Source organism: Phacochoerus africanus, chromosome 15 (assembly GCF_016906955.1).
Source record: "Phacochoerus africanus isolate WHEZ1 chromosome 15, ROS_Pafr_v1, whole genome shotgun sequence".
Taxonomy (NCBI): domain Eukaryota; kingdom Metazoa; phylum Chordata; class Mammalia; order Artiodactyla; family Suidae; genus Phacochoerus; species Phacochoerus africanus.
In genome coordinates this window covers 128399329-128425699 of record NC_062558.1, presented here as the reverse complement: position 1 = coordinate 128425699, position 26371 = coordinate 128399329, and the positions used below count along the sequence as shown (strand labels likewise).

The window sequence follows — 26371 nt, the reverse complement described above, 5'->3', positions numbered from 1 at the left end:
GCCCGGCCCCGCCCCACGCGTTCCTGAGATCAACATGGAGAAGGCCAACCCGGAAGTGCCGGCGCCGCCCGCCCGGTGCTAGGAGCCGCCGGCTCCGGGAAGGCTGAGCCCCGCGCCCGCCGCCTTGCTGCCCAGGGCCTGTCCCGTGGTCCTCCTGCTGCGGGGCGGCCGCCTCCCCTGCCCCTGGTCCCACTCCACCCCGCGGCGACCCGCCCCCGCCCCACCTCCGCCCGAGAGGAGGAGCCGAGGCGAGGGGAGGAGGAGGAGGGAGAGGTTTGCGAGAGGGAGCGAGGCCGTGCGAGCGGCCGGCGGTTCGTATTACCGGGGTCGGGAGGAGGAGCCCGACTGGGCCGGTGGACCTGCACCGGGGAGGCGCGGAGGAGGCGGGGGCGGCCCGGCCGCGAGGAAGCGGGCGGGAGCCGGGGGCTGGGAATCCGGGCAGGAGGCGCCCTCCCGCTTGCGCCGCCCGCAGCCCGGGCCTTGGCGGTCGGGCCTTAACTGCCCGCAGGCCCGGGAGTCCCCCCCCGCCGCCGCCGAGGGCCGGTCCCGAGGGCCGGCGGAGCGTTGAGGTGTGGACGCGAGGCGCGGGCCTCCGCGCGGAGGCCTGGACGGCGCGGCCAGGTGATGGTGGGGCCCTGTGTTTCTCCAGAGGAAAGGGGACCCCCAGAGCAGCCGTCTTTGGGCTGCCCCAGCGAGGCGTTTGGACGTCAGCCCTAGGGAAGTCGGGCAGCTGTGCGGTTGCCTGTCTCCGTAAGTGCCCTTAGGATGCAGTGATTAAGGAATTAGGCTCTCCCTCCCGGGAGGGGCACTGCCTGCGCTGTGAACTCGGTGCAGAGAAAAAGGACAGGATGATGCTTTCCGAGCAAGCCCAAAAGTGGTTTCCGACCCACGTGCAGGTCACCGTGCTCCAAGCCAAAGATCTTAAGCCAAAAGGCAAAAGTGGCACCAATGACACATACACTATAATTCAGCTGGGCAAAGAAAAGTACTCCACCTCCGTAGCTGAGAAAACGCTTGAGCCAGTCTGGAAGGAAGAGGCCTCTTTTGAGCTCCCTGGATTGCTAGTGCAGGGGAATCCAGAGAAATACATCCTTTTCCTCATAGTTATGCACAGGTCCCTGGTGGGTCTGGATAAGTTTTTAGGGCAGGTGGCCATCAATCTCAATGACATCTTTGAGGACAAACACAGAAGGAAAACAGAGTAAGTTATGTAATTTATTTTGAATTGGGGGGGAGCGTAATTTTATCTTCTTCATGGATTTTTCTGTTCTTGGAAGTTACTTGTCTACCTGGGGCATGGGTTTGGGGACTGAAATATGACCCAGTTTTAAGCACCATATTTGCATGAGTCTGAAGTAAAAATAGCCCTTGTGAAGAAACATTTTCATAAATGGAGTCTTTAATGATCCCTTACTCTCTCCCTTGTTCGAGGCAAACATCTTCGTTAACTGAATGTTTTGCACACGGTTTTAAGTAAATTAATACTGTTTCACTCCTTCTAAGAGGACAGGAACAGGGTTGACCAGCTAAAACAACATATATGTAAAATGTTATACTCTTTAAACATTACAGTTTTTCAGGAAATGGAACAGCCATCAGAAAGCCAAATCTGCCAGTGTAAGGTCTTTTAGATGGGTAGATAGATTGATTGATTTTGCAGTTGAATTCTTACGATGTCAAGTGATAAATTACCCAAGTTAGGAGTCAGTATTTTATTTCAGCATTATAAACACAGTTGGCTTTTATTTTAGCTCAGGCATTTTTCAGGGTCAGCACATCTCGATGGAGTCTAAAGCTGTTAAAAAAAAGTTTCAAAAGTGGGTACCAACATCCTCGACCTTGAACGCCATTACTTCCAAGTTCTGCAAAGCCAGGGCGTTTAGACCATATTACATGTTGTCAGATTGGAGATTGATTAAATTCTTGTGAGGAAATGATTTAATGACATCTTCAGTAAAAATCATAGGCCTTTTTAATCCGACTTCCAAACGTAGAATAGATATAGTCTAATTTAAAAAGCCATAATATAAGTTAAAACTAGGATGTTATGTCTTAAATTGAAAAATAGTATGTTTTCTGAGATAGGGATACCCAGCCCTTCTTTAAGCTTGTAATTTCTCTCTTCTGAGAGAACATTAAAGCTGATGGAATTTATGAGAGAAAAATATGGGTTGCATTGACAAGAGGACTTCAGATTTCAAAACTAACTTTGGCGTTTCAGTTATAACTGAAATTTTATTTACGATTTAAAAACTTTTATAATGATAACTTTCTTGAAGTTCATGTTTTCTTTTATTTTAAAACAACCACCTCTTGTTCCTTCTGTACATACCTTCCTGCAAGCTGCTCTGGATTGGAATTTTTATTTTTATTGAAAAAAATGTTTTTGGAGTCAGTTCTTTACCTAAGGTTTAATGTATGTCTAAATGGTAGAGTGAGAAATAACACTAGGAATGCAGAGGAAAAATGATAACTATTTACACTACCCGAAGAGGTGAAAATATTTTAAGGGCAGAAAAAGGTTTTAAAAAAGTGCAAAGTTGAATATATATGAATGATTTTAATGATGTTTGGTAACTACAAAGTAGCATGCAGTTACCCTGAGAAGTTCTTCATCAGATTTAAACTGAAAAGTGGATAGTCCCCAAATAATTTCTTTCAAATTGCCAATTTCGGATGGCCTTTCCATATAAGATTTAAAGTGTTTTGAATGTGAACTTTTAAGTATATTGCATCTTCTGATTTCATACTGTATTTACAGTACTTCTAATGTTAATGAATGATGTACTGCAGGCCTTCTCTGGAATATAAATTTTCCAAGTGAAAAATAGGCCCAAGTGTGAACCCAGAGATTCTGAGGCTGAAATAAGCCTTTAAAGTTTCTTCTTGTTTCACCCCTTATCTTTGGCAGCATCACAATACAATAAATTTGGCTGTAAGCAATACTCTTAATATTGTCGTCTCCCTACAGAAATTCTCTCTTGGCTACTATATAAAATGGATTAGAACTTTTGGGGAGGAAAACGCGTTTAAATGTTATCAGCAGAGCTTGTGATGTTATTGCCTTCAGCGTGGTTTTCATATGTTATTAATCCCTAATGTTTTCTTTCTTTGTGGCTAAATGGGGACCACGTATTTGATGAGGTATCTTTATTGGTAATATTTCTAGTTTTTTAATATATTGAACAGCTTCCTTTTCCAGCACAGCTGTACATATGGCCCAGTAAGAGACAGACTTGAGCCACCAGTGTATTGCAAAAAAGATATTTCATATTCTGCACATTGCTGACCCCTTGTCAGCATATTCCCAAGTGCGTTTTAGAACCTTGGTATGAGCGATGAAGGCCACCAGCTGATTTAGAAGTCCCATGAAACTGCTGGGTGTGAAACTTTTTACTTTTAACACTGAAGACAAGTATTTACAGCTTGTCTTCCAGTTGTGTCATGATAGGCAAAGAAGTTTGCCGACTGAAACTATTACTTATTTTTATACCTTGAAATTAAAAACCTTTTTTCTTCTTTTGAGGTGAAGGAAAAAAGGCCTGAGCCAGAACACTTTGAGTGGGGCATGGAAAGAGAACTTCTGTACGTTTAATGGGTGTCTGGGTTGGTTCTGGCACAAGATTTAAGGAAATAATACAGTATTTAATAATAGAATGGTAAAATCGTTCATGTTGTTATGTAATATCGATCTTTTCTTTCTTTTTTTTTTTTACAGCAGAAGTGGGTGGTGTTGATTTTTTTTTTTTTCCCTATGCTCATGAAAAGTAATAACAATCAGAGTCCCTAGAGTTAAGTGTGACTCAAACACATGCAGATTTTAGGACTTTTGTGTGCAGCTCTGCAGTGCACCTGCGTCCTGGCCTCTGGCACCCTTACTGCCAATCTTGTCCCATTTCTGACCACACAGCACCAATTGCTTGGGAATAGTTCCCACATGTGTGGTGGTTTTTGAACATGGACCTGTGCCCACTAAAAATTGAACAGAGGCCATATACAGTTTAAAGCCAGCACTCCAGAGGTGAAAAAAAAAAAAGTCAGCATTAATCCACTAAGCCTCAAATGCTGTGTCTTCATTTTATCTTTTTGAAGCCTGGGAAAACAAGTGCTATCTCTGGAATGACTCTTGAAGGTCTCATTAAGACTTCCCTATTATATCACTTTCCAAACAAAGCAGCTAGAATTATTTGTCATGCCTATATTTTAAATTAGTATATTTGTTAAAATTCTTTGTGTTGGTCTTTTTTTTTTTTTGAGGGGTGCAGAAGATGGAAGATACTGTTATTTGCAGTTTATACCCACACCCTCACTGACTTTATTCTTTAAAGCTTACCTAAGTCTTTGGCTTTCCTTACCAAAGAAAGCAGTGCAACACATACACAGAGTTGTTTTAAAAATATAGTTCTAGGAATGAAAATTCAGTAAACATTTATTTAGTGCAGGGCAAACTGCCTTCAAGGAGCTTACACTCTAGCAGAAGAAAACCTGCATTGCCTTCCTCTGGTTCTCGCATCTTCTGATTAAATACAGTGTCTTGTAATGTACAGCCTGGTATGCTTTTAACCTTATTAACATATGTGGTTCATTAAATACGAAAGAACCACTATTTTCATGCAGCTGTTCTTCATCAACTTTGTTCCTTGTTGACTTCAATCTGTCATCGAGAAGTTACTCATTGTCTGTGCCTCAGTTTCCTCATCTGTGAGAAAAGGGTGTTCCACTAGATGATTGCTTTGGTCTCATCTCTCAAATTCTGTGAATTTTGCTTACGCTCACTCCCTACCATTTATTGGGTTATTGATTTGTTTTTTCTCAGATTTGCTTTGATTTGTTCCGCACATGGAAATCCTACATGCTTGGTGTTTTTGTTTGGCTCTCTTTTATTTGGGGATTTGGGAGGGTACACGGCTTGCAAAGTGGATTCACCTGTTTTCTATAGAACCTGTGCTGTTAACAGCATTTCTCACGTGCCATCCATTAGAAGGGTTTCTCCCCCCATTGAAAATGCTGTTTTCCCAACCTGGGGGTTAGTAATTGGGTATATAATCTTGCTTCATTTCCAGGCTTTTCGAATACTCAACTTTGTGTTGCTCAAGGTTCTCTGTTCCACAGATTTTCTTGCTGTCATTTATTTCTAGTCCTCAAGTCTATAGGTTTCACTGTTTGCCTCAGAGAAGGAGTTTTTCTCCATTAGGGTCTCAGGTTGATGCTTTCTATTATAAACTACGCTGTTTTTTAAAAGTTGCTTGTTTTGATGTAACTAGATTCTTGATTGACCTGCTCCAAATTAATCAAGAAAATATTTCTCTGGCATGTTACTTGCTAAGGTGTAGCTAGTGTATATATTATTGCCAGTTTTCTTTTGCCTGGAAAGACCTGTGAACCAGTTTTCCACTTGAGAGTAAATGTAGCTTCTTCTGGTGTATCCTGTAAAATCAGGTCAGAGTCCCTTTCGTCGTTAAGAAAATTTAACACTTGTAGAGCCGTATTTAAATAATGACCTGTCTACAGGAATGGATATTGTACTTCATTGCTAAGTCGCGTGAACACGTTGTAGAAACTCTCTTCTAGGCTGGAGTTTGCAGGGTTTTGGCTGCCTGTAGACTGACCACTTGTGATACCAGCAACTGTAGAAATTTTCACAAGTAAAAATACTATAAACAAAACCAAAATGAACTTATACATCATTAAGAAATGGGCAGTGTAATTCATTAAGTAACTAAAAGCATAAGATTTAATTCCAGTTAAAAAAAAGGTTTATTTGGTATTGTCACAGCAGCAAGAGTTAACGAAACAAATAGATTGTAAAAGGAAGCATATTAACTTTCTTCTTTCCTTAAAAACTCATTGCAAGATTTATTACTATTTTTCCTTTCTTGCACTTCACTTATTTTGCATGTTTTATTCAGAAAAAGGCTTTGACCTATTTTATATGAATCTAAATTACATCACATGCAATTTTCACGATTAGCAAACTATATGGTGTAGTCACCCATATTAACAAAATTCTTTTAATAGCTTTTACAAAAGAAGCATTTTGAGAGGGACTCAGTATTTACTGTTTTCTTAAAGATGTCATTAATCATTTTATAGTGCTCAAACATCATTTGTATTGATGAATTATTTCAGGGTCTCTACCTTAGTGTCTTTTAAAGTTAAAAAATTTCTTTAACCATTAGCAACAAACATAATAGCTATTATTGCTAAGACTTTTTGATGATGAGTGATTTCTCAAATCATGAAAGAAAAAGTTGTCTAAATACCTTTCCAAAAAAGACTAATTCCTTCAGTATATGCCACATGGCAGACTTCCCATTTTTTAAATGAAGCAGTGGGTACAACCAGAAACCCTTTGGCTGATGATTCTTCCTTGGTGCTTAGATTGCCTTGATGTAGAGTAACTTTACCTAAAAAGCTATTTGTATTATTACAGCGGAGCTCAATAATTCCCTCTTCAGTACATGTTACAACTCAATTTTTCCTTCTCTTTAAGGTGGTTTAGATTAGAATCCAAACAAGGAAAAAGAGCCAAAAACAGGGGTGAGATAAAGGTCAATATTCAATTTATGAGGAACAATATGACAGCAAGTATGTTTGACTTATCAATGAAGGACAAAACAAGATCTCCTTTTGCAAAATTAAAAGATAAGATGAAAGGTAGAAAAAATGATGGGACATTTTCTGATACATCTTCTGCAATCATTCCAAGTTCTCACATGCCTGATGCCAATACTGAATTTTCAAGTAGTGAAATACAGATGAAATCTAAACCAAAAAAGCCTTTCCTTTTGGGTCCTCAGCGACTCTCTTCGGCGCATTCAATGTCTGATTTAACTGGGGCCCACATTTCTTCGGAGAAGCTGAAGTCGGGCGCCATCGCTCAAACTCATCTTCTCGGACGCCAGATAGAGCCCTTTGGAGCAGTTCCGGAAAGTGGTAAGTGACACATTCCAGTTGCTCCTCTGTGGTCTGAGCTACCCTTTTACTTTTCAAAGTTTCGACTTCTAAAGTTAGAGAAGAAAGGTGGGAGTTTCTTGCTGGTATTTTCTAAATTTAGTCATCAAATATTGAGTGCCTCCTCTACTCAAAATTGTTAAGTTTATTGAAGGCGGAGTGGGTCTGCCTTCAGTGTTGTATTATATTATTAGGTAATAAAAATGAGTCCTGGTCTCTTTTCGTGGCCTGGCTTCTTCTTTTTTTAACTGCCATTTCTTCCATCTTAAAAGCCAGAAGCATAAATGAATATCCCATTTCATTAGAAAGTTCCTAGGAAAAACCTTTAATGTTCAGAAGTAAGAACGTAAATTTAATGCTAATGATGAAAGAAGTCTGAGAAGTTATAGCACTGCGGGGCCAAGCAGAACCTTTAGTTTTGACATTATCCTTTGTTTATGTGATTGTTTCTTGCTGAGCTGAGTAAATTACTAATTGTTTAGCCAGATACTAATTGTTATGAGCCTACATACCACTGTTCCTTAGCATTTTAAGATTGTTTTCCTTGATTATTTTAAAGGTTAATATCTTTAAATAGCTAATTGCTCTCATTCTAAAAGCAGCAGTATGCACACAGGATGTGTCAAATAGTGGGATGTAATGTGTCACTGATTATGTACTAACTACAAAATTGTTTGCAGGAAGTCTCAAATCTCCACACAGAAGAACATTAAGCTTTGATACTTCTAAAATGAACCAACCTGACAGCAATGTGGATGAAGGTGAATCGTCTTTCGGAAGACAAAGTGACCCATTTACAAATGTGACTGCTTCATTACCCCAAAAATTTGCAACACTGCCAAGGAAGAAAAATCCATTTGAAGAAAGCAGTGAATCCTGGGACAGCGGCGTGAATTTATTTTCAAAATCGGTTGAAGTAAGAAAAGAAAATAAGAGAGAGAAAAGAGAGAAAGTTAGCCTGTTTGAAAGAGTGACTGGAAAAAAAGATAGCAGAAGGTCTGATAAACTTAACAATGGGGGATCCGATAGCCCTTGTGACTTGAAATCACCTAATGCATTTAGTGAAAATCGTCAGGACTATTTTGATTATGAGTCAACTAATCCGTTTACAACAAAATTCAGGGCTTCAAATATAATGCCATCTTCAAGGTAAGCTTAACAGGGGGAAAGTTTTGCTATTTTGGAACATACTGTACTTGAAAGTATCAAATGTTCCTTTTAAATTCCTTTCATTTTACTTGAAAAAAATTCTTATCTTATTTTTATAATTAATTTTGGAGCTAGGCAATGTTGCATACATCTTTGGAATTGAACTTTTTTTATCTTAGAAGGATAAAAGATTCTTAATCCGTACTGAAGTTTATTCTTACTTAGCCAGAAACTCACCGAAACTTATGGAGAGAATAGTATAGCTTTTGATGAGACGTGGTGAGAGTAAACCACCAGTAGGTGTTAATTCAAACGAAATCGAGGTATGTTGTGTTTCTATACCTTATTTTCCAGAAATTAGTTATGGACCAATAGCAGCCTGCGGACTATTCTTGAAGACATGCTGGCTGAAGTAGTAATAGTTTTCATAATAGGTGTTAACTATATTAAATGGCTCTTTGGAGTAGTTTTTATTTGTGAATGTTTACTGAATGCTTATGTGAATCTTGTGGGTACTCTTGGAGTATCTGTAGTGATGACTCAGTCACAGAAATAATCTATCATGGTAAAGTTTGGGCTCAGTCATGTATGTGATACTTTTCTAATTCCTTAGTACAAATTGAAACTATGGTTTAAATAAGATGATGGAATTTGCAGGAGTGGATGGTAGAATAGCTGATTAAGGAAACTTCAAGCAAAGAATAAAATGAATTTATTGGAGTCTTAAGCGATTGTCAAGGAAGGGTGTGCTGGACTGTTTGCCAGGTAACATAGACGTTCTTTCCTGGGGCAGGAACGCATGGCGTTCAGACTCCCGTGGGAAAGCTGGCTCAGTAGGTCTGTGACGTCTGTCAACCTCAGCATCTCCATCTTTGACATAAGGAAAGTGATTCTTACTTGTTAGGATTGGGGGATGATAAATGATACAGTACATAGTACAAAGACAGGCCCCAAATAGGGACCCCATAAAGGGTAGTTGCTGTTACACTGTATGTAGCCATGTCATATTTTATTCAGAAACAGTGCTTTGTTTTTGTCCCACTATAAACAGAAAAGAGTACTAACAATTGCCCTTTTAGGCTTGTGATCCCCCAGCTGTCTTCTGATTTTCTAATGATACATTAAAACATGCATTTAGAGTTTTCTAGGGAAGGTTTGTACTTCTTTTGTTTTCTTTTATCAATAAATGGGTATTTGCTGTGGCTTTCGAATGTATCATTCCCTTTTCTTTATAGGCTGTACTCCAAAGAAATGCTTTTTTATCATAGGGTATTAATATTTTATTGACGAATCCGTGGTTTTGATGTGCTATTCTCAAATATTTCATTTTGATATTTTATATGGTGTGCTTCACATTATTGTGTGTCTTAAACGACGGAAGTTAATAGAAATGTGTTTCCTTTTTCCCCCTCCTTAACTGAACTGTTTTTGAAAAAGATTGTCGCAGGCAACTCTCTGAGATAACTTAGAGATTGGCTAATGTACGTAATTTTAGAGTCCAAGAAAAATGGGATATGGTAGGAAAATAGTGTTTTTAAATTATGGCAGCATGGAGTTCCCACTGTGGCATGTAGGTTAAGGATCTGGCATTGCCATAGCTGTGGCGTAGGTTGCAGCTGCAGCTGGGATTCAGTCCTTGGTTGGGAAATCTATATATGGCGCCAGTGTGGCCAAAAAAAAAAGAAAAAAATTAGGGCAGCATATGGAAAAATAGGTACCCTCAAATTTTTAACTGACTTGGGCTGTTTAGATGGACTTAAGAATTAGTGTTTTAAAAGTGAGTGTGGCATTTTGCCAAATTTAGACTTTGTTTTGGGTTACTTCAGTGTTAATGCTGTGTCCATCAAAATTAGGGCTGTTTCATTTTATACATATAATGATTGCAAGTATGTAAGTTTTTTTTAATCTTAAGATTTTTCTCTTCTTCGTATTCTTGAGATGCTGTAGCTATGAAGACAAACACATTTGTCGAGTCCTAAGAAGTTATTCTTCCTTTTTGTGTCACAAGCCATCTTTGTGGTAAATGTAAAACATTTACAATAAAGGGGTAGCTCTCAGTAGTAGTATATAAAAAAAGAAAAATTGAATATAAATAGATCCAGGAAGAGAGTTCAAATCAAATTTTTGGGAAATGATGTTGTCTCGAATGGAATTAGAAAGGATGTAGTCGGGGTAGTTTGGTTTTTACGTATCAGTGTATTTGTATTTATCCTCCCGATATCATTTCTCAGTTATATGGAATATTTTAGTTTTCTCACATTAACATCTAAGCCAAATGCACTTTTGAAGCTATGAACTCACATTTCTAGGACACATGCTGTGAATTATTTTTTTCCAATAGTGCTAAATAGATCTATTTATAGAGTCTCCGGGACGCTTGTGACCAATGTTCGTGAGAATCCTGAACACAGTTAAGGGTAGAATATGTAGCTGTGGAGCTGGATTTTGTTCTCTGGGTGAATTGGCTCCCCCATGACTGCAGGTACAGGGGAACCACATTATTACCCTCTGGGCGAATAGTGTGTATAATTAAAACTGGAGAATTTTCCCTATGCCAAAAAAAATTTTTAAGTACTAAAGAGCACTTTCTTAAAAGTTAGTTATTACTTTTTTGTAAATGAAGTCCAACCTGAAGAAATCACCTTATAATCACAAAAAACACTGCATTTTGCTTCTGTTCTTCGAATAGGTCCCATAGTCTTGCGTAAAAATGAGAGAGGAAATGAGTTAGGCTTTTTGTTGGGTTACTTCAGCAAAGGGCAGGACTCTTTGAAACACGTTTTCCTACATTTACTAATTCTCAGTCTCTTTCCTCTTACATGCCCCCCAGTGCTCTGAAGCCTTTTTTGATCTGTGGGAAGAGGTGGTTGTTGCTTGTTCGGCAGCATTTTCTTAGCTAAGTCTTACTTTCTGTGAGCATCCCATTGTTCACTAATGGGACCAGTCCCTTTTTTTCCTCTCTCACCTCCATGAACAGCATGAGGGTAGGGCCTTCATTTCATTCATCTTTCAACCCAAATCTCCAGCATGAGGCTTTGTAGGAAGCAGGTGTTAGAAAAGCCTTTTTTTTTTTTTTCCCCTCTTTTGAATAAGTGAACACAGTATAGCAGATGGATTTCTTAAAATGCTACTTTCATTCCCTCACTCCCATGGACTCTTGCTTCTAGCTCAGTGTGGGCCGTGACGTCTTTCTAGTTGACCAAAAACAGATCTGTAAAGGTAGGTGTGTGCATTTTTATATACAGCCAGACATTATTAGAAATCTGAGTTTTAAAGGACTACGAAAACTTAAATTTCATACCCTAACTGATGCATTTCTGAAATTTGCGAAGAACTCTGTATTTGTTAGAATAGGTGATCAGCTGCAATAAACAACCTCAGATCTCCCTGGCTTGTCACAGTGAAGTTTATTGCTATTGTCACAATCTAACTCCCTGGGGTGGGGATGGGAGAAGTGGGGGCTTTGATCCAAGCACTCATTCAGCTCTACATGGTCGCTCAGGGACCAGGGCTCCTTCCTTCTTGTGATGCCACCATTTCACACCTGGGCTCCAAGACCATGCAGCAGGGAAAGGGGGTGGAGCGTCACATGTGGGGTGTGTTTATGTTTCACGAGTGGCAGTGGTACCCATTACTTCCACATGACTTCCATTGGGCAGCACTTAGTCATGTAACATGGTTTTGCTGTGGACCCAGAGGAGACTGGATTGGGCGCGGTGAGTATACAGTATTATGTGTGCCCTGGGTGCCAGTTCTAAGCAGTCTGCATACTGTACTGCTCGCCATGCTGTACAAGTCCTACTACACGTGGACAGGAAGGCATAGTTGGAATTCTTGTAGTTTTCAGGAAAATGTTTTATCAGTTTGTTATTGGTGTTGTTTGTGTTTTAAAATCGCTCTTCCTCTTGCTTTTTATTTGTGGATCACAGGTAGTTTAGCACCATCAGTGTCAACTAATTTGTTATGTGGTTAACCCCACGATATGTAAAATAATGCTTTCTTTGGCATCAGCAGTATTTAACTTGCCAAAAACAAATACTCCTGAATGTTACACCATTTTCAATCATTTGTTCACAGCCTTTTCTTCTTTAATGCTGGACTGTTTTTCCCCAGTAGAAAGTGGAAGTAGGTGACTGTTTCTCCAAGCCACATTTCCTTTTTTTTTTTTTTTGAACAGAGACACAGCTAAACCATTTAGTTAAGTGGGAACATATAACCAAGTTCTGGCTTATGAAAGACTTAGTGGAAGAGATACACAGCCGTCCATATCCCCAGATTCCACATCTGTGGAATCAACCAATCTCAGTCAAAAATATTTGGGGAAAGAAAAACCAGAATGCTCCAAAACGTAAAACTTTCATATGCTGCATAATGGCCACTACACACATAGCATTTACATTACATTTGCAACTAGTCATGTAGCGTTTACATCGCATTGGGTGTGTAACTAATGTAGAGATGAAGTTAAAGTATAGAAGGGAGGACGTGTAGGTTGTTTGCAAATACTGCGCCGCTTTATATAAGCGACTTGAGCACCCAGAGATTTGAGGAGTCCCCTGGGGTCCTAGAACCAGTCCCCCACAGATATCGAGGATGACTGGATCCCAGTTTCAGGACTAGTCCTCCATATTGCCTTGTCTTCCTCCCTACCCTAGACCAAAGGTTGGCACCCTAGGCTTGTGGGCCAAGTCTGGCTTGCTGGCTGTTTCTGCAAATAAGATTTTATTGGAACTCAGCTCACTCATTTGTTTATGACTGCTTTTGTGCTATAATGCTGGAGTTGAGTAGTTATGGAGACTCTGTGACCTACAAAGCCAAAAAAGGTTTATTATTTGGCCTTTTACAGAGACTACTGAACCCTACACTAGTAGAATGGAGATCTTTGAGAAAGGCAGAGCCGTGAGATAGGAATAGCCTGGGTCCCTGAATGCATATGGAGGTCTCCTAACAACCAAAAATAACCAGTGAACCTTGTCTTGAATGATAAATTCCAGAGTATTAAGCTACTGTGATTTTGGCATTTATTATAGCACTTAGCATTATATCATTTAGCGTTTATGGCATGTAGGCCATCGTGCCTCTTGTGCTGTTTAAGAAAACCTAATTCGGAAAACCATTTTGTTTGCAACACTACCTCCAAACTCCTCTTTCTAATTTTCAGGGATTTTCTTAATGATAAACTTTTATTTTCCTCTCGGTGCGTTAATTTCCTTCCTTCACTGCTCTACCCGAACCTTGTAAGCCTTGCCAACTCCATTCCTTGGCTCAGTTGTGGAATGCACTCTTTGCTCATCTCTGAGTGTCCTAAGCCCAGCTGTTCTTTTTTTTTTTTTTTTTTCTTTTTAGGGCTGCACCCATGGCATATGGAAGTTCCCAGGCTAGGGGTCGAATAGGAGCTACAGCTGCCAGCCTGTGCCACAGTAACACAGGATCCGAGCCTCATCTGTGACCACAGCTCATGGCAACACTGGATCCCCGACCCACTGAGCGAGGCCAGGGGTCAAACCCTCATCCTCATGGATACCAGTGGGATTCATTTCCACTGCACCACAGCAGGAACTCCCAGGCCCAGCTATTCTTGATGCTAAAAACTCTCTAATTCGGTCTTGATTGCTCTGTGGAATTCTGCTGATGTAGAACCGAATTGCTGTACGATGTTTATCGTGTCTAGGTTTTAGTCTTCCCAGCTGACCCACTAATCCTTGTAAACTTCTGACCAGTTGTGCCGAATCTTCTCGGGGGTGGGGGGGCATCCTCTGGGTCACTGTGTATCCTCAGTGGTGATCATTGAGGGCACCTGGGGATTTTTTTTTTTTTTTTTTGTCTTTTTGTCTTTTTGCCATTTCTTGGGCCGCTCCTGCGGCATATGGGGTTCCCGGGCTAGGGGTTGAATCGGAGCTGTAGCCACCGGCCTACGCCAGAGCCACAGCAACACAGGATCTGAGCCGCGTCTGCGACCTACACCACAGCTCATGGCAATGCCAGATCGTTAACCCACTGAGCAAGGGCAGGGATCGAACCCGCAACCTCATGGTTCCTAGTCGGATTCCTTAACCACTGCGCCACGACGGGAACTCCTATTTTTTGAAACTACAGTTCGTTGGGCCCTGCCTCAGACTGAATTCAAATCTTCAGTGACTAGGTCCTGAAATAATCAGCATTTTAAAAAAACCTCCTGCTGATTCTCAGGCTTAAACTATATTGTTGATCTAAACTATATCATCTCATAAAAGTTCAGCAAGTACTTTTTATGAACAGGAATCAGAAGTTGTGCTAGTAAACTCATAGTTGAATAGACAGTTTAGTCACATTGGCTTTGTTTACAAATAGAGGGGTCAGTGAGGGATCATTGTGACTAAAACAGGAATGTGGAGAGGAGTGTAGATTTGGCTGAGTAGCTGAGAAACACCTAAATGACCGTAGGCACTGAGGACCAGGCAGAAATGTCTACACTGAAATTTTTATGGCACCTGTGGCTGAATTGTTTCTCAGGATTCAGAAACACATAGGCATTAGTAGTGATCAATGGCATTTCAAAAATATGCTTGTGTTTGTATGCTACCTGTAATAAAGGGAAACTGTGATGTCTGTTCTTCTGTGGTTCCAGGTTAGGACTGAAGAACTCCTCCTGGTTTAGGGAATTCATTAATATAAGGAGAAAATTGGTTGTGTGTATCCGATTCTGAAATTTAAAAAAATAGTAAATAATGTAAGTACAGTCTGTAGGATGAGCTAATGTTTGATGGGAGAGGCAGCTCATCAGCAAGCAGGACCTTACAGGAGACTTTTTTGCCAGAGTTTCGTTTTTGGAACATCTTTCTCTTTACAACCTGCACAAAGAACATGGCTTTCCCTTCATTATTTTCTGCCTTGTGTTTTCTGCCGTATTGAGTACCATGTAGCGAATTGATTCTGCGCTGTAATAACTTAATGGTATGCTCTATCATAATATTCCTATTATTAGAGCATGGATGCATATATTTCCCTTTGCAGTATTTGTGGTGGAAGAACCACCTGTCTACTTCTTAGCTCTGAACTGAGGCCAAACAGTTATTTTTCAGGGCATATATAAATAGTGCCTGAGATCAAGACCTCATATTTATCACTAATATTTTATAATTTTATGTGACACTATGCCTTTTACTTTGGGAATTAGGTTAACCTACTTCTCTTTTCCCTTCCTCCCTCCCTGCTTTCTTTAATCAATTCCTGTGATGGTTGTGTCATACCTTTCTTAGAAGCTGCAACAAATTGGTTACCAAGAATTACATTTAAATGTGTTTCTAATTTTCACAGATCAAAAATCACCATAGGCTTTTAAGCATGTAATTGTTATTGTGAAGTTGTATAACATGCCCATAAAAAAGGATAGACTATTTACTATAGAGTTATGTTTTTCTTTTAAAAAGTTATAGTGAACAAATCCTAAAGGAAGGATCTTGTTCATAATTTTTAAACCTTCATTTTTATTGTGCTCCTTATGAACATTTTTTCCCTATATAAGTTTAAAGCTGTCTTTGGCTTAATAAACCTTAACCCCACATAAAGTTTATTTTAGTAGCAATATTTATTTTTTGGTCCCTATTTGTCTAATGTTAAAAATAATCTGTTACTCATGGCAGCCTGTAAATCTTTTTACACAGCTGAAAATTTGTAGCTTCATTTATGAGACAGAAAACAAAAACTTTTGAGATGATTTTTGGAGCCATTAATCCATTAATGCCCAGGGATTTACAGAATGTATCTAATGAAACAATGACTGGGTGCATGGAATATGCGATGTGATTAGTTCCCTTAACACTAACTACAACTTTTATGCCCAACTCCCCAGATACTACTTGAAACTTTTTTACTCTTTGTCGTCCTAATACTCATTATAATAGCTCTCATTAATTGGCACTTCTCCCAATGGGTTAATTTGCAGATACCAACCATGCCATCCTTTTGCTAACTTACTAATGCAAATTGATATTTATAGACTTCAAAATTGAAAACCAAAAAAGCTCTAACCAGAAAAGACAAACTTTGCTAAGTTGTTATCACTATTATTATTTTGAGCTGAGAGATTGAGGTACAGAGAAAATCTGTGAGAGAAGAAAATTAGCCAAAAAAATCCATAAAAACTACTGTAGGCTAATAAACTGATGTGAAAATTTCTCAATTTACAGCACTTGACAGGTGCTAAAAGAAAAGCATCTTTAATTTTAATGTGTTGTTAGGACCTCTTTAGAGAGACTGTACAAGTTATTAACAAGGTCCTCTGAGACAGGAGACGGGTAATTAACAAGACCTATGGAGATATAGTTTAGGTAATTAACGAGCTCTTAGGCACTGGACACAGGATAACACATAGCGAGTCCAATAGTTAAAGAGAACAGGTTGTTATGATATGATCAAATACAGGATATAGCATGCAAGTCTTCTTGAGGTTTCTGATAGGGAAGTATTAAGATTATATTACAGTGACCCCAGTGCACTAATTTTGGTAAATCAATATGTAAATTTTTTTGTTTAACTTTTAAGATAGAATTTGAGAGGATTATTTCTTTGTAAAATCAACCAGCAAGGAAGCTTGTTACATGTAGATTAATAATCTTTGTTAATTACCATTATTGACCATGTACATTTTGAGAACAATACAGAAAGACATAAATGATGTGCTTCTAAATTGTTTTAGATTTTTACTGTTCTGTTGATTTTTCACTGTGGCCTGTTGGCTAAGATTGCCTCTTCCAAATTGGCAATCCGCTTTCCTTGTCCACTTTACAACGGTCAAGATCCAGGCCAGGGAGAGGACTGTCCTTCTTCGGTTTGGTTTTTATGTGATATGCACAAGTCCTTCCAGTCATGCTCTTAGGGTGCCTTCACGTCTGAGACTGGGTAGTCCCAATTTCAGATAACTTGGTCTGATTACTTCCTGTGTAAACTTGAGATTGTTGGGGTATGAATTCAGTTCTGATTCAGAAAACTCCCACATAGCGAGCCTTTATTATAAACATGTTACATTGTCGAGATGAAGAATATGAAGCAAGCCCTTGTAGGTCTCCTGATTGATTCCATCGCGCCCTCAGCATGGCTCCTGCGGTCGATCCAGATGACTTTCTCCAAATTTCAGATAATCAAATGATATTTTCATTTTCATTACTTTTGGGTGATTAGCAGTATTTTAGATATAACAATATTTGCTATATACAAGGAAAGCAGAGGTTATTAAGATCTAAATCCTGCTCTTAGAGCTCATAAAAAACAGGCATGTAAATACGAGGTCTGAATTCCACGCCGAGGACTGGACATTGTGTAGGCATTGGGGGACTATGAAAAATTTTTAAGTTGGTTGTGATACGATCAAAGAAACATCTTAGGCAGATAGCCCTACAGCCTGGGGATCTCCCGAGGACAGGAGTGGAAGAGGAAGGAGGCCTTGGGGCAAGAGAGTGAGTCAGAAAGTTACTATGAGTGTTGAGGTGGGAGCTGATGGAGGGTACTTGGCAGTGAGGATGGAAAAGAAGAGAACATCCCTGAGATATGTTTCTGGGCTAAAATATAGATGAGATTTAACTCTTCTGCTTTGCGTGTGTGTGTGGAGGAGAGAGATGGTGAGGAATTGGTAAAGGAGAAAACACAGGGATTATCCCATTGATGTGTCTTCAGTTTGGTGTCTTAAATTTGACAAACCACAGCGTGGTAAAAACTGTATTTCAGCAATGTCAGATCTGTAGTCTTTGAATCAGACTTGGCATTTCCGTCTTGATGGAGAGGTTTGAGTGTTTTGTTTTTGCTTCTAACAAGGTGCTGCCTTGTTTATTTAGAATTTTGTTTTAGAGAATAGGAATTATGTGTTTTGAGTTATTCGAGACAAGTGAGTGAGTGTCAACACAGGAATAGTTCTTGAGAGTGATTTTTGAAAGCTGGAAAATTCTTTGGCTTCTTTGACCGTAGGAATGCACATTTCTGCAACTACTTATGGACTTAATGCAGTTAAAATGTGTTAACCTCGACACTATAATCACTATAAGTGTTTCTCTCCATTGGTTCCTGGCTTTACCACATCTCGCCCCTTTGGACCCCTTTAGTTAGTTTCTTACTGGGAGGATGAGTCCTGTTTCTTTGATACGTCCTTTGCCCTCCCTCTGTGCTCACCATTTCTCCCAGCCTCCTGCTTCTGTGTTTGGAGCACTTCCTTTCTGGCCACTGTGGTTACCTTTTTTCAAAACAGTAAAGTGTTAATTTTTGAAATTTAGGCACTGTTGCTATGTATTTACTATGTGGTGGTGGTGTTACCTGGGGCCAGGGTATTTTTAATGCTGCTGGTGATAGAAACTAAAGCAGTTGATTGGATTTTGAAATGAACTTCCTTGTATGCATTTAAACTAGTATCTGAGAATATTAGAGCCCAGACATTTGACATTTGTCTTCTTGAACTTATATTTTAAGAAGTTATTGCTCTGATTTGATGCATTAAATATAATTCATTGTTAATATATAGCAGGTAATAATTATAATGTGATATAAATGTGTAAGAATTAATGTAAATATTAAAATACAGCATTATGTAAATATTTTAAGTATACATCAAATAAAAATGTTTTATGTGTTTTATTTATTTATTTATTTATTTATTTATTTATTTTTTGGTCTTTTTAGGGCCGCACACATGGTGCATGAAGATTCCCAGCTAGGGGTCGAATCGCAGCTGTAGCCGCTGGCCACAGCCACAGCAACATGAGATCCGAGCCATGTCTGCAACCTACACCGCAGCTCATGGCAGCACCGGATCCTTAACCCACCGATTGAGGCAAGGGGTCGAACCTGCATTCTCATGGATGCTTGGCAGATTGGTTTCCGCTGATCCACAATGGGTACTCCATATTTTATGTATTTTAAGCTTAGAAATCTTTCTGACCAAAGTGCTAATGCCACTTAAATAGCAATTACATGAATCAGTTTGGGGAGAATAAAATTTAATTCAAATTGCCAATTTTTAAAAATGATTGCAACAAACATGTTTGGAAGGCTCTACCAGGGCCGGGGTTGGGTGGGTGGGTGGTTTGAGACATGATTCATAGGTAACGAGTAGCCTCACAAGCCAGGGAGAGGGATACGGAAGTAGTGACCTGTAGTCCAGGTAGAGTGACTCTGTTGAACATAGCGTTTGTTGTGAGACAGCGAGGAGGAACGCTTTGCTAGAAACTGGGAAGTGGTTCTTCAAGGAAGAGGCCTTTGAGCTTTTGCTCCGGACCATCGAACATGATTTTTGGGGAATGAGTAGACAGGCCAGTTGTTTTAGTAAATAGCAAGAAAGCGTATTGAAAAAATTGTGAGATGTGTTTTGAAGGAGTGTTTTATAAATAGTGACTCTATCCTATTTTATCATTAGGTCTCTACTAATTACTTAGTAATTCCTCCATTTCTTTTCTTATTGGAGTCATGGAGCTGAAGTCTACGTCTGTCATTCCCTGCCTGGTAGGTTCCTGAGGAAGTATGTTTGCTACTTTAAGCTACCAGGAGCCAATTAGTGAGTGCCCTGCCACAGCTCTGCGTTAAGTATAACAACCTCTTTGTTAGGGAGCCTGGTGTGGGAATGGGGGTATTCGGGTTAATCACATATCTTGTTTACTTGAGGTGTAGAATATATGTGTTTTGTGTAGATTTTTTTCCCTTTCAAAGATAATAAATGCCCCAAATAAATAAAAAAATGGAAATCATACTGAACATAACTTTTGATTCAGAAGATATATTTGATTAACTACTTCCGCCCAAGGATTTTTTTCAGTGTGACATGAAAATATAAGAATAGTGGAATATCCTCAAGAGAGTATAGGATAGGTATTAAGAATTCAGGTTTAGGACTCAGGCCTGGATTTGAGTCTGTTGAATAGCTGTCTGACCTTCCTTAACCCTTCTGAGCGTCATTGTAAACTGGGATAACGACCTTGGTGTTTTGGAAGAAATTAAATAATGTTTGCACAAAAAGCGCTGAAGGTATGTTTACCACATAGTGAACCTGGAAATGGTAGCTCTTGCTATGATCTTATTACAAAGTAGCCACAGGATATATGAAAATTGCTTTAAATAAATGAAATCGTTTACAAGTAATAATGTATTCTCAACTTTAAAAATCTTAGCAGAATTCAGGAGCTCATGTTTTTCCCTGACTGATGAAGGTCATACATTTAGTAGACCGCAATGACCTCGATAAAAGTTTTTTCCAGGATGTATAATCTTCAGTAATAATCTTTGATGGAATAAACTAAACCACGTTGAAATTAAGTATTCTGTGTATTGAGTAGAAAATTTATTTTCTTACTTTCAAGGCAAGGTGTTGTAATTGTATTGCTGTAAAATCCTGTGTTCAGAAATTGTCCCATAGCACTAATAAAGACAGTGCAGGGTAAACATCTAAGCTTTGGCTTTACCTTAAAGCATGGTGAGTTTTTCCTCAACTCACATGATTGAGTTTGGATTAAATCGTTCAAAACTAGCATAGTAAGAAGGACAGAAGCTGCTTATGGAAAACTCCTCAGAACATTTCAAAGTCCCCGTTGGAGAAGGGTCCTTGCCTTGGGAAATTCACACGAGTAGCAGTGTTTCCTTCTAACCAAGCTGTAGAAATTGCCTCTTTCATTTCTTATTCAGTGAAAGTACCCTCTTTTGCCTTTGTTTTTCACCAAGAGTATAAGATTCTACTCGAGTAGTCTCCAAACTCAACCTTCTTTTTCTTTTTCTTTTTTAACTGAAGTCTAGGTGATTCAAATGTGTCAATTTCTGCTTCGGTGTTCTTTAGTATGCCTGAAATAATTGTGTTTTTAATGTTGTCATTCTGTTTTTTTAAAATAATATTCCTCGCTTAGGAAAACACATGTAACCAAAATTTGAATGTAAGGTGTTTTTTGGATTATCATCAGTTTATTTTATGAATTCTCCTGTATTTAGAGAAGGGTAGGGTCATATTGCTTCCTTGTGTCTTTAGATTTCTAGACAGTATGTATTAGAGTGACATTCTAAAACAAATTTGTATGAGAACTTGGTAACAGGGAACAGACATTGCTCTTCTTTCCATATAAGAATTCCATTAATATCATGAAACATGGATTCATAAGGCAGTGTCTCTGGCTTTAAGATCATAGGCAGGTAGATAGAAAATATGTAATTAATTGTCCTAATTAGCAGTACTGTTAGTAAATGGTGATGGAGAAGAAATTAAATGGGTAAGGTCAGGCAGCTTTGGTGTCATGGAAAAGGTAGAGTCTCAAAGGCTGGCTCTATGAGAAGGGAGAGGAAAGGGTTTTCACGAATGGAGATTAAAGTGAGAAAAGGCAACGGGGTAAAAATGAGTGTTGTCATGGCCCTCAGGGACCCAGCCTACCTACAGCTCTTAAGGTTGGAGGTAGTAGTGGGGATAGGGGCCTTATGACTAGAAACTCCAAGTGCTGGAATGAAGGATTTGCCCCTAACTCTGTAGTGAGGATACAGATTTTTCAGCATGTGAGTCACGTGATGGGGGTAGTTTTAGGAAAACCCAGAGAACAGTGCCGTTGCTAGTGCACTTGTGATCTGGACCTGAATGGAAAGGGGCACCCATGGAATCACCGAAAGATGCCAGTGAGACTCCATTTGCAAGTGTGATTTTAGATTCAAAACAGAAACTTTCTGCAGTGAAAAGCAATTGTAATTATATAGCTTATGGGGAGTAAGACAATAGGGAAATTATTGTGGCATCAGAAATTTGCAAGTATTACACTCTTTAAATTAGTAGGTGCCTATCTTTTAAATGTTCTTGAGTAGTAGTTTTTTTTTGTTTTTTTTTTTTCCCCCACTTCATTTGTAATGAAGAACCAGTCAGAAAAGCTGGCTGAGAGATATAGTATAATGTGTAATTTCCAATAAAATCATTGTATTTATCTGTTTGAGGGGGGTGCCAGACAATGTATTTTTATACAAAACATAATTCTTTTTTAGCAAAATCTTATCATAGCCCTACGAAACCAGCTGAAGAGTATTTTAAAGTGGAGCTTTCAGCCTAGGGTGAAGTGTGACCAGAAATTCCCCCACTCAGCCCAGCAGCTCTGGTTCCAAGGAGGATACACAGGCATTTGGGGTTGGGTTTATGTCACCCAGTGGAGGGACCCCAGGCGCCCTGTTTGCCTTGGGCACCTCTTCTCGAAGGCTCTGCAGAGATGACTGGTGTTAAGGAAGCAGGTGACTCATTATGGGGTGTTCCTGAGCCTTGGAGGCCTTGCTGGTGACCAGAGGGTACCGAGGCTTCTTTTACAGAACTTGGCTTTGTCTCAGATATGGGGCCTTTTGGCCAAAGGTGTTGTGGGCCCTCTGGCCTTTTTTGTCTAGTCCAGGGGGCCCCAGGGCCAACTTGCCTTGCCCCCATCTTCATGGAAGGGTTGCCTGTGCTCAGGTTGTCCTCGACCTCTCCTCACAAGAAAAACCTGGTCAAGGATGCCGTCTTGGCCTCGATCACAGACAAAGCCCATGCGGGGTCTGGCCCTGTCGAGGGGCCCGGCACCTTGTTCTCATCACTCCTGTCCAGCTTCACTGTTTGGCTTCTAAAATAAACAGAACTTGATCCACACTCCCCCACACCTGCATTTAGGCTTCAGTGTAGACAGTGGGCGAGGGTCTATTATATTAAGAGAAACATGATGGTGGAATGGAATAAAATGTAAAAATCTGAACTTTTAAGCTAAATTTAAGATGTCAAGGAAATTTTATGCTTGTCCAGATTGTCATGTATCCAGGGTACTAATGAAAACAAAGTTTGAGAAGCTTGGTTTTAAAGAAAATGGAGAACTTTTGAGAATTCATGTATGTGGAAGTTTGTGAATTATTTGATTGACTATTTTAAATGATTATATCTTGTCTTCGCCAGGAGAAAATAGTAAGTAAATTGATTGAACATGATATTCTTGAGGAAATATGCCTTAATTTCATGAATAGCTTTCAATCTTCAAGTTTTAGGACTTATTCACCAAGATACTCCTTGCCATTTTGTGACCAGAAAGCAGCTAGGTCTAGATTTGTTGGCCATGATCTTAGGTGTCACTGACCACAATTTCTTAATTGTCTTGCCTATGAGATCTCATAAAAGATATCCTGTGAGAATAATAACAAGTAAATTACTGTTAATCCCCATAGACATTTATGTATTAGGTTCTGTTTTGCCATCTAGGCATTTAGTGTACATGCCCTGTCCCAGGAGAGAGAATGGAGTATTTTCATCTATAATATCATTAATTTGATTTGGTACAGGCTTTTCTGTCCATTACCCCCTACACCAAAAAAAAAAGCGATGGCATTCCCATCGTGGCGTACTGGTTAATGAACCTGACTAGGAACCATGAAGTTTCAGGTTCGATCCCTGGCCTCGCTCAGTGGCTTAAGGATCCGGCATTGCCGTGAGCTGTGGTGTAGGTCACAGACGCAGCTCGGATCCTGAGCTGCTGTGGCTCTGGCATAGGCCGACAGCCACAGCTCCAATTCGACCCCTAGCCTGGGGACCTCCATATGCCGAGGGAGCTGCTCTAGAAAAGACAAAAAGACAAAAAAAAAAAAAGAAAGAAAAGCAATATGGACTTGCACTTGGCTCTGAAGCTTTACTGGCATGTGTAATAGACATATTGAAATGTGCAAAAGGTTGTGTTTCCTAATGGAATCTCTCTTTGGACACTTCATTTTTTTAGTGCTTTAATAAAAGGAATCATTAAAGAACATTTTTAAAAACTTTGACATTGAACCTCTCTAAAATAAATATTTTCAGGATTTACCAGAAAAAAATTCAAATTAATCTGTATTGTGGTCAAATGCCTTAAGGGGTAGACCCAGTTGGTAAATTGGATAAACTGGCTAATTAAGTTGATTTTATTGCAAGTCACCAATGTGAACCTTATTTCAGTTCATATTGGCAGCTTTAGGTATCAGCATAATTCCTTTGATCTTAAAAAGAATAGAAAAATATTCCATTGATATGCTGTTAGGTCTGTATAGAGGTAATCTTTGTTATTCAGAAAGGTGATTTCCTCTGTTCTTAGGGGACTTGGTATCTTGTTGTCAGAACCTGTATTGATCTACCATTGATTTTTCTCAGTCAACCATTAGTCCAATTTTTAGAAATTTCTCGTAAGCACTGGCTATTAATTTATTCCACATACGTTTGTTAAGCATCTCCCCCACACTAGGTTCTATGTCAGATGTTCAGACTAAAAAGATTGAGATCTCATTCTTTTCTGCAAGCAGTTTGTAGTAGAAAGGGGTAGGGAGGCCAGGGATTAAGATAGATAGCCAAAAGGCAAACTTTAAAAAAGAACGATTTTTAGAACAGTTTGAGATCACAGCAAGATTAAGCAGAAGGTGCAGAGATTTCCTGTATACAGCTTAACTAGAACTCATTCTTAGCCTTTCCCAGTATCAGCATCCCCCCCTAGAGTGGTGCCTTTGTTAAAAGTGATGGACCTACATTGACACATCATAATCATACGCAGTCCATAGTTTACAGTAGGGGTCATTTGTGGTGTAATATATTACTGTGGGTTTTGATAAATGTATAATATACATCCACTTTTTTTTTGTCTTTTTAGTGCTGTATCTGCAGCATATGGAGGTTCCAGGCTAGGGGCTGAATAAGAGCTGTAGCCGCTGGCACGGCAGCTCACGGCAACACTGGATCCTTAACCCACTGAGCAAGGTGAGGGATTGAACCTGTGTCCTCCTGGATGCTAGTCAGATTTCATTTTCACTGAGCCACAATGGGAACTCCTTGTCATTTTTTATCATACAGAGTATTTTTACTTCCCTAAACAGTCTTTCCTGGTCTGCCAGTTGTTGATCCTCCTCCTCAAGCCCTTGGAAACCACTTATCTTTTACGGCGCCATAATTTGTGTCTTTTCCAGAATGTCATGTAGTTGGAATCATGACTGTTTCATACTGGCTTCTTTCACTTAGTGATATGTATTTAAGGTTCCTCGATGTCTTTCCCTGGCTCGATAGTTCATTCCTCTTTTTAGCACTGGGTAATATTCCGTCGTCTAGATGGACCTACTGAGGAACATCTTGGGTGCTCCCAAATTTCGGCAGTAAGAATAAAGCTTCTGTAAATACTTGTGTGCAGGTTTTTGTGTGGACGTAATTTTCCCCTTCTTTGGGTGAGTTCTGTGGTCGCTGGATCCTATGGTAAAAGTTCCTGTTCCTCCACATCTTCAGCATCATTTGACGTTGTCCGTGTTAACTGGTTTCGGCCGTTCTGATAGGTGTGTAGTGGCATCGCATTGTTTCAGTTTGCTTTCCCCTGATTGTATGATGTGGAGCATCTCTTAATGCATATTGCCGTCTGTATTCCCACTTCTTTGATGAAGTATCTGTTGGGATCTCTGGCCCATTTTTAAATTGGGTTGTTGGTTTTCTTATTATTGAGTTTTAAGAATTCCTCGTATATTTTGGATAACCGTTCTTTATCAGGTAAGTCTTTTGTATACATCTCCCAGTCTGTGGCTTGTCTTTTCATTCTATTAGCAGTGTTTTTCGCCCAGCAGAAATTTTTAATTTTAATGAAGTCCAGCTTATCATCCTTTCTTTCATGGAGCATACTGTTGGTGTTGCATCTAAAAAGTTAATACCATACCCAAGACCATCCAGATTTTATCCTATGTTATCTTCTAGGAGTTCTATAATTTTGCACTTTACATTTGAGTCTGTGATCAATTTCGAGTTGATGTTCATAAAGAATGTAAAATCTGTATCTATGTTCATATACTTTACATTGGAATAGCACTTGGGCATACAAAACGTCTCACTTGAACTCTCTTTTAGTCCTCAGTCTTTGAAATAGGTAGTGGAAGTACTGTTCCTTAATTAAAAATAAAATATAAAATTTAGAGCAGTTAAATAGGTTGTACCTGGGTACTGGGTGGTGGGCAGTAAATTTGGAAAAGTAAATATGATCAACTCCAATAGACATTGAAAGCCAGGCTAAGAAATTTTGTTATTGTTCAGGAGGAAGTTAGAGGCCAGAAGTTTTTTGACAGATGAATAATGAGGTTAGACTGAAGCTTTAGAATGTCCTGCGCAGCCGTGCTGTTGCACAGACTGGATGGGATCGAGAAGGAGTGGCAGAGACTGTGAGGAGGCTGTTGTAGGAGTCCAGGCTGTTATAGCAGCCTAGGTGGTCATGTGATCTTGCGATCAGAGAGGAAGCAGTGAAAGTGAGCAGCTAGGAACCAGTGAGGGATCTGTGTCCAGAAGCCGAATGGGGTGAATTGGCAG

General features: G+C 39.6%; 1 protein-coding gene across 1 annotated transcript in view; it reads left to right on the top strand.

The window, feature by feature from the left end:
• The first annotated feature begins 307 nt into the window (after positions 1–307).
• The window catches only part of RAB11FIP2 (RAB11 family interacting protein 2), a 43091-nt gene continuing 17027 nt past the window's right edge, over positions 308–26371 (top strand). Inside the window, exons 1-3 of the mRNA XM_047760076.1 lie at positions 308–1201; positions 6494–6936; positions 7635–8103. Of these exons, the coding sequence (XP_047616032.1) occupies positions 849–1201; positions 6494–6936; positions 7635–8103 (1265 nt within the window). The 5' untranslated portion in view covers positions 308–848. The remainder of the gene's footprint in view (positions 1202–6493; positions 6937–7634; positions 8104–26371) is intronic.